Raw genomic sequence first — 15,170 nt, 5'->3', positions numbered from 1 at the left:
TTGAGATTTCACACGAAAAGCAGTTTTAAAAAATTAAATTCTTCTTTAACAAAGTGGTAGAACCTTTAAGGACCAAAGGAAAGGCTTACTGATGGCATAAAGTTTTGAAATGCTAGGATATCCTTATATGCATACCTGAGGCCTGAATCATTGGGAATACTTGCAACTATTCTAAGTTCTGTGGACCCTAGAGTCCAGTCCCATTTAGCTTTCTCTTCACCCAACCCTCCAATGCTATTTTTGACCTTTCTATGACTTAAGTGTAAGCAATGGGATAACCCATTGTGCATACTTTCCTGTCCCATAATGAACTGGGTTCCAAAAGCAAGTCTCAGCTAACCTGAAGTCGGGGCTTAATAGAGAGTTATATGGGCCCTCTGGCCCTATGTGTATGCTGTCTGACGTTGGACAAATTACTCAACTTCTCAAGATGTCATTTACTCATCTGTGATGAGAGGTTATAAAAGTACTCTACACTAGGTTCCAGTGAAGGCTAGTGGCTGACATAAAGGCTCAATAAATGATCATATTATTAAGAATTATCTAGTCTATACTATCGTAATGAAAATATGGTACTAGCATAAAGATAGACACACAGACCAAAGGAACAGAACAGAGAGCCCAAAAATAAACTCACAGATACATGGTCAGCTAATCTTTCACAAGGGTGCCAAGAACACACAATGGTAAAAGGATAATCTCTTCAATAAATGGTGTTGGAAAAATGGATATCCACATGAGGAAGGATAAAACTGGACCACCTTCTTACACCATATACAAAATTAACTCAAATGGATTAAAGACTTAAAAATAAGGTCCAAAGCCATAAAACTCCTAGGAGAAAATATAATGGAAAATCTCCTTGACATTGGTCTTGGCAACTGACATTTTGGATATGACATCAAAATCACAAGCAACAAAAACAAGTGGTACTATATCAAATTAAAAAGCTTTTGTACAGCAAAGAAAACAATCAACAAATTAAAAGACAAGCTATGGAATGGGAGACAATACCTGTAAATTACCCACTTGACAAAGGGTTACTATCTAAAATATATAAAGAAGTCATACAATAGCAAAAAGAAATCAATCCAATTAAAAAATGGGCAAAGGAGTTGAACATTTTTCCACAGACATAAAAATGACCAACAGGTACATGAAAAAGTGCTGGACATAACTAATCATCAGGGAAATGCAAATTAAAACCATAATGAGATACGACCTCACACCTGCTCAAATGGCTATTATCAAAAGACAACAGATAAAAAGCACTGGCAAAGATGTGAAGAGAAGGTAACACATACTATTGATGGAAATGGAAATTGGTGAGAATAGGAAACAGTACAGAGGTTCCTCAGCAAATTAAAAATAGAACTATCATACAATCCAGCAATCCCACTTCTAGGTATATACATCCAAAGAAATGAAATCAGTATCTTAAACAGCTATCTGCCCTCCCACGTTCATTCCATTACTCACAATAGCCAAGATATGGAAATAACATAAATGTCCAATGACGGAGGAATGGATAAAAAAAAGTATGACTCACTCACTCACTGACTCACACACCATCACGAATATTATACAGCCTTAAAAAAAATAAAAAAGATGGAAATCCTGCCATTGACAACATAGATGAACTTGGAGAACACTGTACTAAATAAGCCAGACACAGAAAAACAAATACTATATGATCTCACTTACATCGAGAAACTAAAAAAGTCACATTTATAGAAGCAGAGAGTACAGTGGTAGTTTCCAAGGGCTTGCAGGTGAGAGAAATGGGTAGATATAGGTCAAAGGGTACAAACTTTTAACTGTAAGATGACCAAGTTCCGGGAGAATGATGATGAATAATGTAGAGCATGGTGACTCTAGTTAATAATACTGTACCGTATATTTGAAATTTGCTAGGAGTAGATCTTAAATGTTCTTATCACACACCAAACAAAGGCAGTAACTATGTGAAGCAATGGATGTTTTAATTAGATTGACTGTGGTAATCATTTCACAGTGTATACATATATCAAATCATCACACTGTACACCTCAAATATATACAATTTTTATTTGTCAATTATACCTCAACAAAGCTAGGGGGAAATATTAAAAAAAGGAATTATCTAGTTTAATAAACTTACTTTTCCTCAGAATTTTTTTCTCTAACCAAAACTCTAAAAATCCCACTTCTCATTTTAAAGATAGAGAAACTAAGACGCCAAGAATTAGTGACTTGCTATAAGTCAAATGTTAACACTGGAAATAGAACCCAAGTCTCTTAACTCCAATTACTTTCCAGTATACCTTTTTGTTTCTAAAACTCCTTTATGGTACCATTTGGAAAATAATTTGACCTTTAAATGTGATAATGCTGGAGAAAAGAACTAGGTTATTCTAGCAAGGAATAACGTAACCACACATTGCTTCATTCCACCTTCATCAAAAAAAAGACAATCCCAAAAGCAAATTTATATAATCAGTTATAGGGCAACTCTAGTTGTCAGTCAATGCTCAATCTTATATTAATGCTACTTGTAGTAATCACTTTGTTAGGTACGTAAGTATCAATAAAGATAAATGAGCCACCAAGAGCTCATTTATGTCTTCTTTGTTCTGCTTAAGGAAACAATTGTAAAATGTCTTTAGAAAATGCTTCATCAAATATTTAATTTTTTAGTAACGTGAAAGTTAAAATTAACGATGGGGACTACTCACAAAAGTTCTCTTTGTGGTTAACCGGATAAATAAGGAGTTATTACTGTCAGTAGGTGGTAGGTATTTGATCTTTAGTGACACTAGGCAGCAAGCTGTATCAGCTTATGAAATATTCAGGTATTTAATTCTCATGGCTTGGAAGAAAATTTTGGACACTGACCTTGCCACACAATAATAGGTTTCACTAGTTTCTTTAACTCATCCTTATTTTTGGTGAGCCATCATTAAAGTGCACCATGGTGGCACTTCATTAAGTTACAAACATCCACAGTGCAAACCCACAAATTGCAGTGATAACTTGTTAGCTCTTGGGAGGACTGAATTAACCTAGCACCAGTTGCTGAGACAATCAAGACCAGTCTCTGCTTACTGATTCCTGAAGCATTCATTACTTTACCACCACGTGTAATTAATTTTTAATATTCATTGAGAAAATACCTCCCACTATGATTCAAGGACAGCACAGATTCTAGAGAAGAGGGCCAGACACAATCAAGTTCATATCCTTGAGTCCTCGGCAAGGATTTCTCTCTCACTTGCTCTCTCTCTCTCTCTCACATACACTTACATTGTTCTGTAAGAACAAATGAAGAAATATGACCAATTCATATATATTCTATTCTGGTTACATTCACCATCCTGTATCCTACATGTTTAAATATTCTGAAAATGTCAAAGCATATCCTGGCACAGTGTAACAGTGCTGTTGAAAAAACAGAAACCCTATTCTTTAGTAATTCTATTAGCTCAGAAATCACGGGTGATCACCAACATCAGAGTCTTTTTGAGTTAGGAGCAACAAGATAGTTTTGTGGAATAAACACTGTATCTGGAATCAGATGATTTGCACTTCAAATCCACTTTCTTGATAAATGAACATATACATTGCATAGTATATAATAAGCACTAAAATGCTTTCCTCCTTTCTACCTACAGCTAGAGGCACAGCATAATATAGGGGAAGTGACTGAGGTATTCCTAAACCTATCTCCTCCTGTTATTTGCCTCAATAGCATTCTTTTGAAGTAAACAACACTGCTTAAAGGTATCTGCCATGGTTGTTCCTACTACATTTAAATACTAGAATAGTATTTTTCTCTGTAATTGTTCATAATGTAAGCAAAGTCCTTACTTTCTTCAGAATTACCGCTAACCTATTACAATTTGTTTTGCAGAATAAACACAAATCTTATTCTTTTAGAGTTAGCTGGGTGATGGGCTGGATCATGGTCAGTTTATGGGGTCCAAATAAGGGATAGAGAGAAAGAAAGGGAAGTAACTTCTGGCTCTTCCATCAGTCCCTTAGGCTTTCCATACCAATAAATGAGTACTGTTCTCTCTTTCCTCCACTTTTGGCAAATTCTATTAAGAGACTATCAGTCTCAAATTCAACCTCTTGTTAAAATACAAAGTATAAAGGACAGAAACAGCATCAGAAATTTATCATTTAATAACAAAATTATATATTAAGGCAAAAGACAACAGTGCCTGGCACAGATGCTGTGGAAAAGCCTATCTTGGTGGTGGTGGTGTTCAGGAATCTCAAGCTCTGGAAAAAAGAATGAACTAAAATTAAGACTATCATGGTCGTTAGTATGTACTACTTGGCAGAATATTAGCTACATACGAAAGTTTTGATGAAACAGGTTTTTAGAAACTTGTTTGAATTTCAGACTTAAAAAAATTTTCTCTTATGAGTCATTTATTGAACATTGCCATTTATTTCCATTGTTATTCATTGCCATAGAGCCCAATTATTTCTTTGTTTTCTTATTCACATTTAGTCTGCATTATCACCAATAAAAACCACAAGGATGCCATTACCTTTCACCATTTACCAATGCCTAACTCCTAATTTGCATTAAATCCTTGAAGAAATGTATCCTGCAGTGAATGACATATCCTTCTATAAAAAGTACTGTAAATAATGAAATGATTTTTAGCTCAGTATACACTAAAGATATAAAATGAGTGTGTGTATACACTCAGTATACACACACAAAGCTACACACATAGTTAAACTGACCAAGATACTTTTATAAAACTTAGGTGTATGATATTCAATATGCTAAGAGTAAGTTAAGGGAGAGGAATATCATCTTTGAACATAAGACAGTAGTTTAAGAACAACTAACTTCCATAAATTCACTTATCTATTTTGCTATTCACTCCCTGACCTGCAAATCTCATGCACCATAAGCGACGGCAAAAACTAAATCATTAATGCTGCCGATCCTTAGTGTAAGTTCTCAAAGGCCTAAAACCTTTCCCAAAAATCAGTATTTGAAACCTGTCATTTTAGAAAAAACAAAACAAAGACACTTTCAACTATTTTTACTCAAGTATAGGAAAACTTTGAAACAAGTTCCTCTAAGCACTCTAAGAAAACTCATTTTAAAAGAGAGGGCCATGAGGAGGGCCTGATTTCTAAGAGTATCAGCCCGAGAAGTAACTTTATACAAAGAGAATGTCTGAGCATCTCTAAAAAGGGGAAAAAAGTAATTAAAATGTTTCATTCCACAAACTGAGCATAGTGTAAAAAGACTCAAGAAGGAAAATTTAATGAAAAGATTGAAACACTGAAAGCAAATTAATTTGATTAAAACACAAAGACATACACACATTGTATGAAGTCATTCAATATTACATGCTAACTGGCTTTGTATTTTCTTTTAAAATGTAATCACAACTTAGCATAAAACAATAAAGCTCTCAAGATAACCATAAAAAATTCTAATCAAATTTCACTCTGGAGTTTGTAATCTGTTAGCATAGTAGGCCTAAATAAATGTTCTGTTAAATCAGGGATCAATGCATGCTATTCTCCATAACAGGAGCCATATAAATTACAAGCTCTTCCATGCTTTTTTAACTAGATTTAGTACACTTAAAAATAAGCAGTATTCTCCATTCAGAGTTCTCTAATGCAACTCCTTTTATATCTTTTAGAATTTATAATTCATCCTAGTGCTCAATCTTAAAAAGAACACACACACACACAAAAGGATTTGCAATTGCTACTTACTATCTTATCTTGCACAGTAAAATTGAGTATTTGTTCTGTTTCTAAATCCACAGGTTTTGCTCTGAGGTTTCAGAAAGAAGCAACTTTATTTTCTTTTGATTATTACTCATGATTTTAGCTTACAGATGATTAACTTTAACACTAACATCCTGCTATATTCCCATTTGAGTTGTTCTATTTATCTCAAAGGTAGACTTTATGTATTACCATTACAAAAAAATAACTATTTGCATAATACTTTATGATTTTACATCTATTACAAACACATCACAGGGAGCCTGAGGATGCATTCAGCAGCTTGTCATTCACCACTTCAAGACCCTTCAGAACCAAACAAGGGGGAGGGTGACATTTTGCTAAATGGCAGAAGTAGAGAAATGAATATAAATAACAAACCTTGAAGTTTTAAAAATAAAATAGAAATTTAAAAAATACAAAAATATGATTCACATGTATAAACGAGATAGTTTTAATTTGTAAAAGTCCATATCCTTTATATAGAGCAAGGTTATTAAAAGACTTACGTATCTTATGATACCGTTTCAAATTATCTAAAACCGTGCTACAAAAATAAAGAAAACTGCCATCTCGTTTAATTTTATAAATTAATATATTAAAACTGATTGCACCAATTACAGAATTCAGCTTTTCCTCAGCTTTATGAAATAACCTGAGTATCATTTCTTTATTATTATAGCCTAACCCTAAATATGCATATTAAGAATGTTTAAGAGGGAAATAATAATGATCTGACATGTTTAGAAATTATGTTGTTTCATAATTTCTTCTTGGTAAAACAATTACAAAGAAAAGTATTTGAAGCTTCTGTATTTTCTTCCATCACCACCGGTCCAGAAAAAAAAAAAAAAAAAAAGAATGCTCAGTTATGTCACCTCCAGTCCAAATGCTCATAGCACTTGAAGCTTTCTGTAAACAATATGCCTCTGTACTAAATACATATCCCTGGAGCCACCATCTACTTAATTTAACATTTTTAAATGTAGTTTCATATGCAGCATAACACCATCGTAAATACACACACACACACACACACACAGAGGAGTGTGCAAAAAAGGAAGGAGGTGGAGAGCAAGAAATGGAGCACGTTGTTGTTTTTCATTCATGCAGTATAGTGATGTCAGTGTCTGCAGCAGCAGCAGCAGCAGCAGCGGCGGCGGCAGCAGGAGCCTTGACCTGTAGAGGCTAAAATCCACTGAAGTCAGAACCTCGCAGAATTCAAAAGAAACTGAGTAGATAATGTTTGAAAAATTGTTCAACTGTTCATAGTATGGATTTTAAACGGCTAACTAAACAGAATAGATTAGTTGCACAGTTTTAATTTGGGTAGAGAGGGGTAAGGCAGGATGTGAAGTAACATAAAGGTAATATAATCAGGGAACTGAGGGCTGAAGAGCCTGCATTCAAAATCCCTTAAATCTAAGGAGCTGACAAAACCACCTGGTGTTAAAAACAGCAGAAAAGCCTCTTCTCTTCCCAAGATAAGCTCTCTGGTGATGCAAATCTGTCTGCTGCACAACCAGACTCAGAAAAGTGTTTTCATCATTATTACATTAAAATTGAATTAAACTCGGATGTACCACACTACAACAAAGAGGATAGTTTAAGCCTGATCACAAATTTCATTAAAACTACTTTATTAGGGACCATGTAATTCTTAAGCAATTAAGACTTTTGAAAGATGCAGAAAAACAAGTTGTACTATGATGTGTTGTAAGATGTTAGTGTTTATCAACAAAAGGGGAGGAGGCACTACATAGCCATTATATTGTTACAGCAACTACTCTTACTCTGCCCACAAAACCCTCTGTACACAATCAGTCTGAAATGGTTATTTTATGGCTGTTACATTAGTCCCTAAAAGAAAATCCCAAAACTCAATCTATGCACTGTTGAAGCTAAATCACTCAAAAATTTCTCTAACTGCTGCCTTCTATTCGTTCTTTTACCGCTCATTTCATATAGCTCCAGAAAATGTGTAAGGGAGCTGCATATGGCATTAATCTGTTAGAAAATGGTGGCCTTTTCTATAAAATACAGCCAAAGATGTGTGTTCAGTTGTGGTCATTATTAGGGCGATCACGTTGTTTTCATTCATTCATTCAGGATTTGCTGGAGGATGTCAGTTTCTGCAGCAGCTGGCTTGACCTGGGGGAGGAGTGGGGGAGCAAATTCCTCCTGGTGCATACAGATTACAGGAGATATTTCTTGGTGCTCATGTACACATACCACTGCACTACATCCTACTCTGCCATACCATCAAGTGGTCTGAAAACAAGTGCCTTAGCAACATGCTAATTACCGGCCAGAAATGTTAAAAAAAAACAAAAAAAAACCAAAAACCCACTAAAACTGCAATCTATCACAACATAATCACTTTCTCCAAGTCTAAGACATTCATTAAAAAAAAAAAAAAAACTCCATTAAAAAAAAATTCCACATACCACATAACCGTACGAGCTCCACAGTGTTTCCCTTCCACGCAGAGTTTTCCACTCGGTATGATCAGTTGTCTCCACAATACTGCAGCAGGAGCAGCATCTGTAGCTCTAGCCTGGTATCTAATTATATTAGCTACTCCACTCTCCCTTATGAGCTTTAAGTCCCTGTTTTGGCTAATCTTCCTTTTCTCCCCCAGGACTCAACTAGATCATGCACTGTGTCCCCAGACATAAACAAAACCAAACCAAAACAGAAAACATTAAGGGAAGACTAGAGCATCCACTAGCTCACCACTACCTTTGACACCTAACAAAAAAGAAACTTGAGATGCTTTAACAGCTCAACTGAACTGTTAAGTGTACTTAAAAATGGAAGGAAAAAGTGAGCACACTCCACAAACAGGTCTTTAGAAAATTACCATGAAAATCTTGAGTTGGGCATTGACTATTTCCAGTGAAGTACTGCTCTGATGCATATGACTATATTAAGTATTGAAAAAAAGGGAGACGGGAAAAAAAAAAAACACTATACACTTCAATTGCATACCCAAAACTGTCTCCTCTACACATCCAACAGATAATCCTTACATCATAACTAATGCCACCACCCTTCCAAAAAAGAAAAAAAATATATATATGCCAGTAATCACAGACACGTTAGGAACTTTGTAGGAAAGCACAAAGAGCTTGTAGATTACAACCACCACCTTATCGGCTGCCAGAGTTTGTGTGCGTGTATTTTTAAGTGTTTCGCCCAGCTCCTCCTTCCCCGCTACCAACAGCAAACACATGAGTGAGCTAATCAGCTCTTAAACTGAAAAACCTTTCGATGCAGGCGAGTGATGGAAGATAAAATCTGAGGGGCGGCATGTGGGTCAAATAAAAGTTGTTTTGCAGTTCGCTCCTCCAAGCCCCGCAGCGACCGCAGGGAGGTGAGATTCCCAAAGCCACTTTCACACCTTCGATAATGCACTAGCAAAGAGAAGCCCGGAGAGGCTGAAGTTTCCACGGAGGGAACCGTCGGGGAAGACGCAGCCCGGGAGGACGGAAGGGTTGGGCTCGCTACCTCTGCACACGGGCGAGCCGGGGCTCCGTCTCTCAGGTGAGTTGCTCCTCCGGTGGTTCTCGGGGGACCGTCTCGGGCGGCCCTTGGCCCGCGGCGTCGGCTCGGTCGGGGCCGCGGCCGGCTGCAGCGTCGGGCTGGGCGGACTGGGGCCGCGGGCCGCGCCGGGCCCCGGGAGGTTACCCAGCGAGGCGGCGGCGGCGGCGGCGGCGGCGGGTGGGCGCGTGGGACTGTGCTGGCTGCCCCGCAGGAGCTGGTAGGGCACCGTGGCGCGGATGGGCTGCAGCAGCCGGCCGGCTCCCGCAGCCGGGGCGCAACCCACGCTGCCGCCGCCCGCTCCGTTCCCGCTACCAGCGGAGGGGGCGGCGGGCGGGGAGCCCGCGGCGCTGCGCCGCATCCTCTGCGGCGGGGGATGAGGGGTCTGAGAGGAACTGGAGGAGGAGGCAGTGGACATGGTGGCTCCGCGGGCCCGGGACGACACCGGCCGACACCGAGGCGCGGAGCGGGCGGCGCGCGAGCGTGTGGGAGCCGGCGCGATAGTGCGTGCGAGTGTGTAAGGGGGAGGGGCGGGGGTATCGGGGAGGAGGAGGAGTCTCTTGGCTCCCCCTTCCCAACGCGCACCCCCGCGGCCTCGGCGAAGGGGGAGGGGAAGGCTGCGAAAACAAACGCCCAACGGCCCCAACCGCCGGGCCAGGCTCGGTGTGGCGGTCACGGCCGGGGCCGCGAGGAGCCCAGAGCCGCCGCCGCCCCGGGCATCGCGCTGACAGGGGAGAGGGGCAACAGTCCGGATCACGCAGCCTCGGGGGCCGCTCGCTGCCTCGCAGGGCTGCACGCGCGGGATCGCCTGGCAACTGCAGGGAGGGCCCGGACCCCTGTTTCTGGGGATCTGGGCAGGAGGAAAGGGCCTCGAGGTGTCTGGCTCTCCGCGGATTCCGCGCCACCGCAAACGCCGCCGCCGCCTCCGCCTGCTCCTCACTCCAAATGGCAACTGATTCCCCACCCGCACCCCGCCCCCGGCACCGCCTACCGGCGCTTGGACCCGGCAGCTGCCGCAACGAGCATTTCCATTGGCTCTGCCGCTCTCCACCAGAACTCGAGTGATTGGTTGCAGAGTAGGAGTGAGAGGAGCACTTGCCAGTTAGAGTGGGACGTCCTACTTTGGAGGCGGGGCGTGAGGGAGTGGAAGAGTGAAGAGCGGGGGCTGGGTGAGGGCGCAGAAAGAGGCGTGAGAATTGACAGCCCTTGGGATAAGACGGAGGGTTTGACTGGGCTCACCTAAGAAAGTGGGTCCGTGTGTGTCCTTGCGCGTGCCGCGACACCCACAGATACACACACACACACACACACACACGCCGGTAAACAGGGCGCGAGGGCTCCACCCTCCTGGGCCAGTTGTACAACTTGAGACAGAGGACCCTTAAGGCTAATTTTACTTTGCAAGTACACCTGTTCTGGCGGGACGTTTTAGAAGTTGGAACCAGAAGAATATCCCTTCCCCTCTAACTTTAGTAATCGGAGCTTTTGTGGCTAGTAGACTAGTTAAAAGAACTTAAGGGCATCAAAAGCAAAGCCTAGAAGGATTGAAGAGTAGGCCAATACTTTTATAAAAGTCTATCCTAACATTTGTAGTTACGCAGTGAAAAGAGAATACCATCTTATGTTCCAAGACAGTAACTGTGAATTGCAAGGGTTAACCAGGAATTGTGCATCATTACACCATCAGTTAGATATATTAATGGAGGGCACCCTGTTGCCCTTCCCCAGAAGCAGATGGCCTCTTGGGAGAAATAAATGCCAGACTCGCTGTAACAATCCACTGTGGTAAATTTGGTTTTAATTCTGCAGTGAAACTGAAGAGATACAGAGAATTTGGATGACCAACAAAAGCCTAAGTTTACCCTATGGTAAGCCAAGGTTTTAAACCTTATACGGGAACAATTAATTTAATGGTCTACATCAGATACTCTCCATTAATTTCCATGAGATAAAAAAAAAAAAAAAAAAAAAGAGAGAGAAGTGGGTTATTAGATTGGTCTGCTCTTGGTGTCTGCCCACACTGACAAGCTTCCTGTGATTTCAGGCACTCTATGCAGGGGTTAGTTTCGCTTAGAGGAGCCATCCCTCTCTGCTTCCTTGTACTCTAAGACCAAAAAGCCTACTAGTTTCCGTAAAGTAAATGAAACCCAATAAAAATACAAGAATTGCATCCAGTACTTCCCATTAAGATTGGTGGTAGTTCCTCACTTTATCATACACTAGAATAATTCTAGTAACTAGCTAACATTTAATGAGCATTCATCATGTGCCAACCACTGGTATAAGAATGTTTTATGTGTTAACTCATTTAGCCCTCCAAAAATGCAAAAGGTAGATACTATTATCCCCAGTATGTACTCAGCTAAGTCACAAAAAAGTTAAATGTGTTGCCTGAGATTACTCAGCTAGTAAGTTGGGAGCAAAGAGCCTGACCTAGGTAAACTAACATGAGTCTGTGAGTAAGCCCTCTGTTCTAGCACATCACAGCTTAAAGCTGTGGAGTACATGATTGGTAGAGTATTTACAACAGTCCACAAATCTCTTATGTGAGATAAGTTCTCATTAGTTCAAAAGAAATTTTACAAGTGAAGGCAGCCCATTGTGTATTTTTTTTCTTTCCAGAATGACCTATTTTAATTTAAATAAAGTAAAAACCTTACTCTTGCAAATTTGGTGTAATTGATCTATTGTGTTGGTTTTTCCATCTAAAGTAGACTCTTCATTGATTAGGAAATCGCATTCTTTTATGAGGAAAAAGAATAGCTTCTTTCCAGTGACTTTTTCAGAATATCAAGAACAAAAACTTTAACAGATTAAATATGTGAAGTTAAAAAAAAAAAGGCCAGTAAATGTCTAAGTTGTTGATTTGATTGCAGCATAGTTTCATTATAGAAATGTCCTCTCTGGCCACTCCTAAATATAAGTATGGAACAACCTCAACACATTAGATTACAATAATTCTAAATTTAGACCTAGCCACAGTCATAATGATCAATACTTGATTTGGATCTAAAACCACATACGTAGCCATATTTTAAAGGTTTTCTGTGTCTGTTCAAATTTACCATAGCCAATTACATCAGACATCTAAAGCAAATCTAAATAACCCACACAGACAACTATCATCTTAAAATCCTGTTTTCAGTTATTTGTAAGTCATTATTACCTATTTGGATGTTCAACCAGCTTCTCTTTGCTAAAGAAATCTTGGTCCTCTCTTAAAACTTTACTCTTGTGAAATAAGTACTGATCTTCATGTGTGAGGAATTCAGTCTCCAGACAAATCAAAGGTAGGCTAAAATAAACTAAACCCTGCTTTCAAATCTCCATTTGTTGAGTTCCTAATAATGTTTATTCTTATCAAGGATGAGAGTGGGCTCCCAGGGCATAACAGAAGCTTTAGAAAAATATTCTCCATAAATTGGAAAACCCTTAGAAGGGGGGGCAGATTGCTTGACTAGCAGAGCACTGTTATACTACTTTGCTAGTTATGGGAGAGAAAGGACCAGTGCAGATTATTTCTATTTGTTGAATATAAGCGTGACAATCTCTGGAAATTAATTTAAGACTTAACATTAGTAATGCCCTCTTTACTATGTTGCCCTGACTAGAAGTAAAGACATTGAACAAACAGTTTGGTGGCATTTCCACCTTTGTTCGTAGCCTTATGTATTGGCTGTCCACCATTAGCTCACTTGAGGCGGAATTCTATTATATTTACTTCTTAGATCATATATGGTAATGGATGTATTTTAGATTAAATTAAAACTTGGAATCATTGGCTACATGTGATTAATATGCAGCCCCGTGTGGAGAGAAAAATGAGGTAAAGAACCAACAGGCCTACAGAGCTACCAAAACCTCTCTTTTCTGGTTTCATCCAAGTTTGCCAGGCTGCACATCCAAGGTTCATCCAAATCTAAGAGGCAGTCCGGGCTGTCAGTATTAGCAATGAGGTCATGGCTGAGAGAGAACACTAAACAGATCTGCACTGATGCTCATCTTAAGCTGATTAAACTCTCTTGTAGGTGGATTCCTTATAGCAACAACAACAACAAAAAAAGCCTTGCCTGAATTTTAGTCCCTGGCAGATGCTTACAGTAATACTCCTTACTGCTTGTGACAGCCTATGTGCACCTTTGCACTAGGTGTTCCCTCTGCCTGAAAAGTTCTTGCCCCAGATATTCACATGGCTTTCTCCCTCATTTCCACCAGCTATTTACTCAGATGTCACCACCTTCACAGTGGTTCCAGTGTTCTGAAAACCCTTGTTAAAATTGCAAGCACCCCCTAGGCATTACCTATTCTCTGTCCTACTTTTTTTTTTCAGAAAACTTATCACAATCCAACTTATTATATAATTATTTTTTGTTCTGTCTGCCTAGAATATAAGAGCCATGAAAGCAAGACTTTGTGTTTTATAACTGCTGAATCTTCGCAGTAGTGCTTGGTACATGGTAGACAATCATTATTTGCTCAGTATCGTTGAAAGAGTAGCAAATTTTAACCAGTGTTTGTCCCATGAACCAGAACTGTGGCTTTTATTAGAAAACATACCTATAATCATAGGTATATCTGCTGAAAAAACATAGCCACAGAGTAGAAAAACGTTCTATATGGCTACTATAAGCCATACAGATATTTGCATTAGATCTGGCCTTCAAACAGAAAGCATATCTTGTGTTCTGGTCCTTATACAGGCAAAGTGAAAAATATTAGCCCTAGTGTATCTTGGAGGCTCATCAGAGGTTGGAAATGGACAGTGAAATTGGTGATGGAGAAACAGGCAGTTGAAATTTGCAGAAAAAAAAAATAACCAAGTGAAATTGACAGAGAAGCACCGTTGAGGACAGTTAGGGAATGACATCTGCTGATTTGTAGGTAGTTCTGTCTCACTGTTAGGAACAGTTATTCTCAAGAGGCCTGTATAAAGGAACTGAAAAAAAATGTATTTAAATAGAAAGGAACATTTCATGTAAGTAATAAAAATTTTGCTGTTTCTTTTTCCCTAGTTTTATTGAGATATAATGACATGAGATTGTGTTAGTTTAATGTAATGATTTTGCACTATATAGGTCTAAAGTGTAAAATGATTAACAAAGTAAGGCTAGCTAACACATCTATTACCTCACATAGTTGTGTGTGTGTGTGTGTGTGTGTGTGTGTGTGTGGTGAGAACTTTTAAAATGTATTCTTTTAGCAACTTTCAAATATACAATATAGTATTGTTAACAACAGTCACCTTGTTGTACATTATATCTCCAGAATTTATTCATTTTATAATTGGAAATCTGTATCTTTTGACCACCTTCACTCATTTCCCTCACTGCCCATGGTCTACCCCTGATAACCTCCCATATGTTCTCTGATGAGTTTGGGGTTTTTTAGGTTCTGCATATAAGTGACATCATATGGTGTTTGTCTTTCTCCATCTGACTTACTTTGCTTAGCATAATGCCCTCAAGTTTCATCCATGTAATCACAAATAGCAGGATTTTTTTTCTTTTCTATGACTGAATACTATTGCATTATGTATATTTTATATTTATTTATATATGTTTCCATGTCTTGACTATTGTAAATAATGCTACAATGAACATGGGGATTACAAATACCTCTTTGAGATACTCATTTTCTTTGGATATATACCCACATGTGGGATTGCTACATTATATGGCAGTTCCACCTCTAATTGTGGGAGGAATCTCCATCCTGTTTTCCGGGATGGCTGTACCAATTTACATTTTTACCAGGAGTGCCCAAGAGGTACCTTTTCTCCACATCCTGACTGGCACTTGTTATCTCTTTGTATTTTCTGGAAAAGAAATTCTAACAAGTGTGAGGTGACATCTCATTGTACTTTTGATTTGCAT

The 15,170-nt window shown here is 39.2% G+C and overlaps 1 protein-coding gene across 1 annotated transcript in view; it reads right to left on the bottom strand.

Annotated features, from left to right (window-relative positions):
* GLCCI1 (glucocorticoid induced 1) overlaps positions 1–10,368 on the bottom strand; it is a 105,393-nt gene extending 95,025 nt beyond the window's left edge. Inside the window, exon 1 of the mRNA XM_049641541.1 lies at positions 9,265–10,368. Within this exon, the coding sequence (XP_049497498.1) occupies positions 9,265–9,715 (451 nt within the window). The 5' untranslated portion in view covers positions 9,716–10,368. The remainder of the gene's footprint in view (positions 1–9,264) is intronic.
* Between the last annotated feature and the right edge of the window lie 4,802 nt (positions 10,369–15,170).

Source organism: Panthera uncia, chromosome A2 (genome assembly GCF_023721935.1).
Source record: "Panthera uncia isolate 11264 chromosome A2, Puncia_PCG_1.0, whole genome shotgun sequence".
NCBI lineage: Eukaryota > Metazoa > Chordata > Mammalia > Carnivora > Felidae > Panthera > Panthera uncia.
Note: the sequence above shows the minus strand (reverse complement) of the source record. Positions and strands in the feature narration are given on the sequence as shown.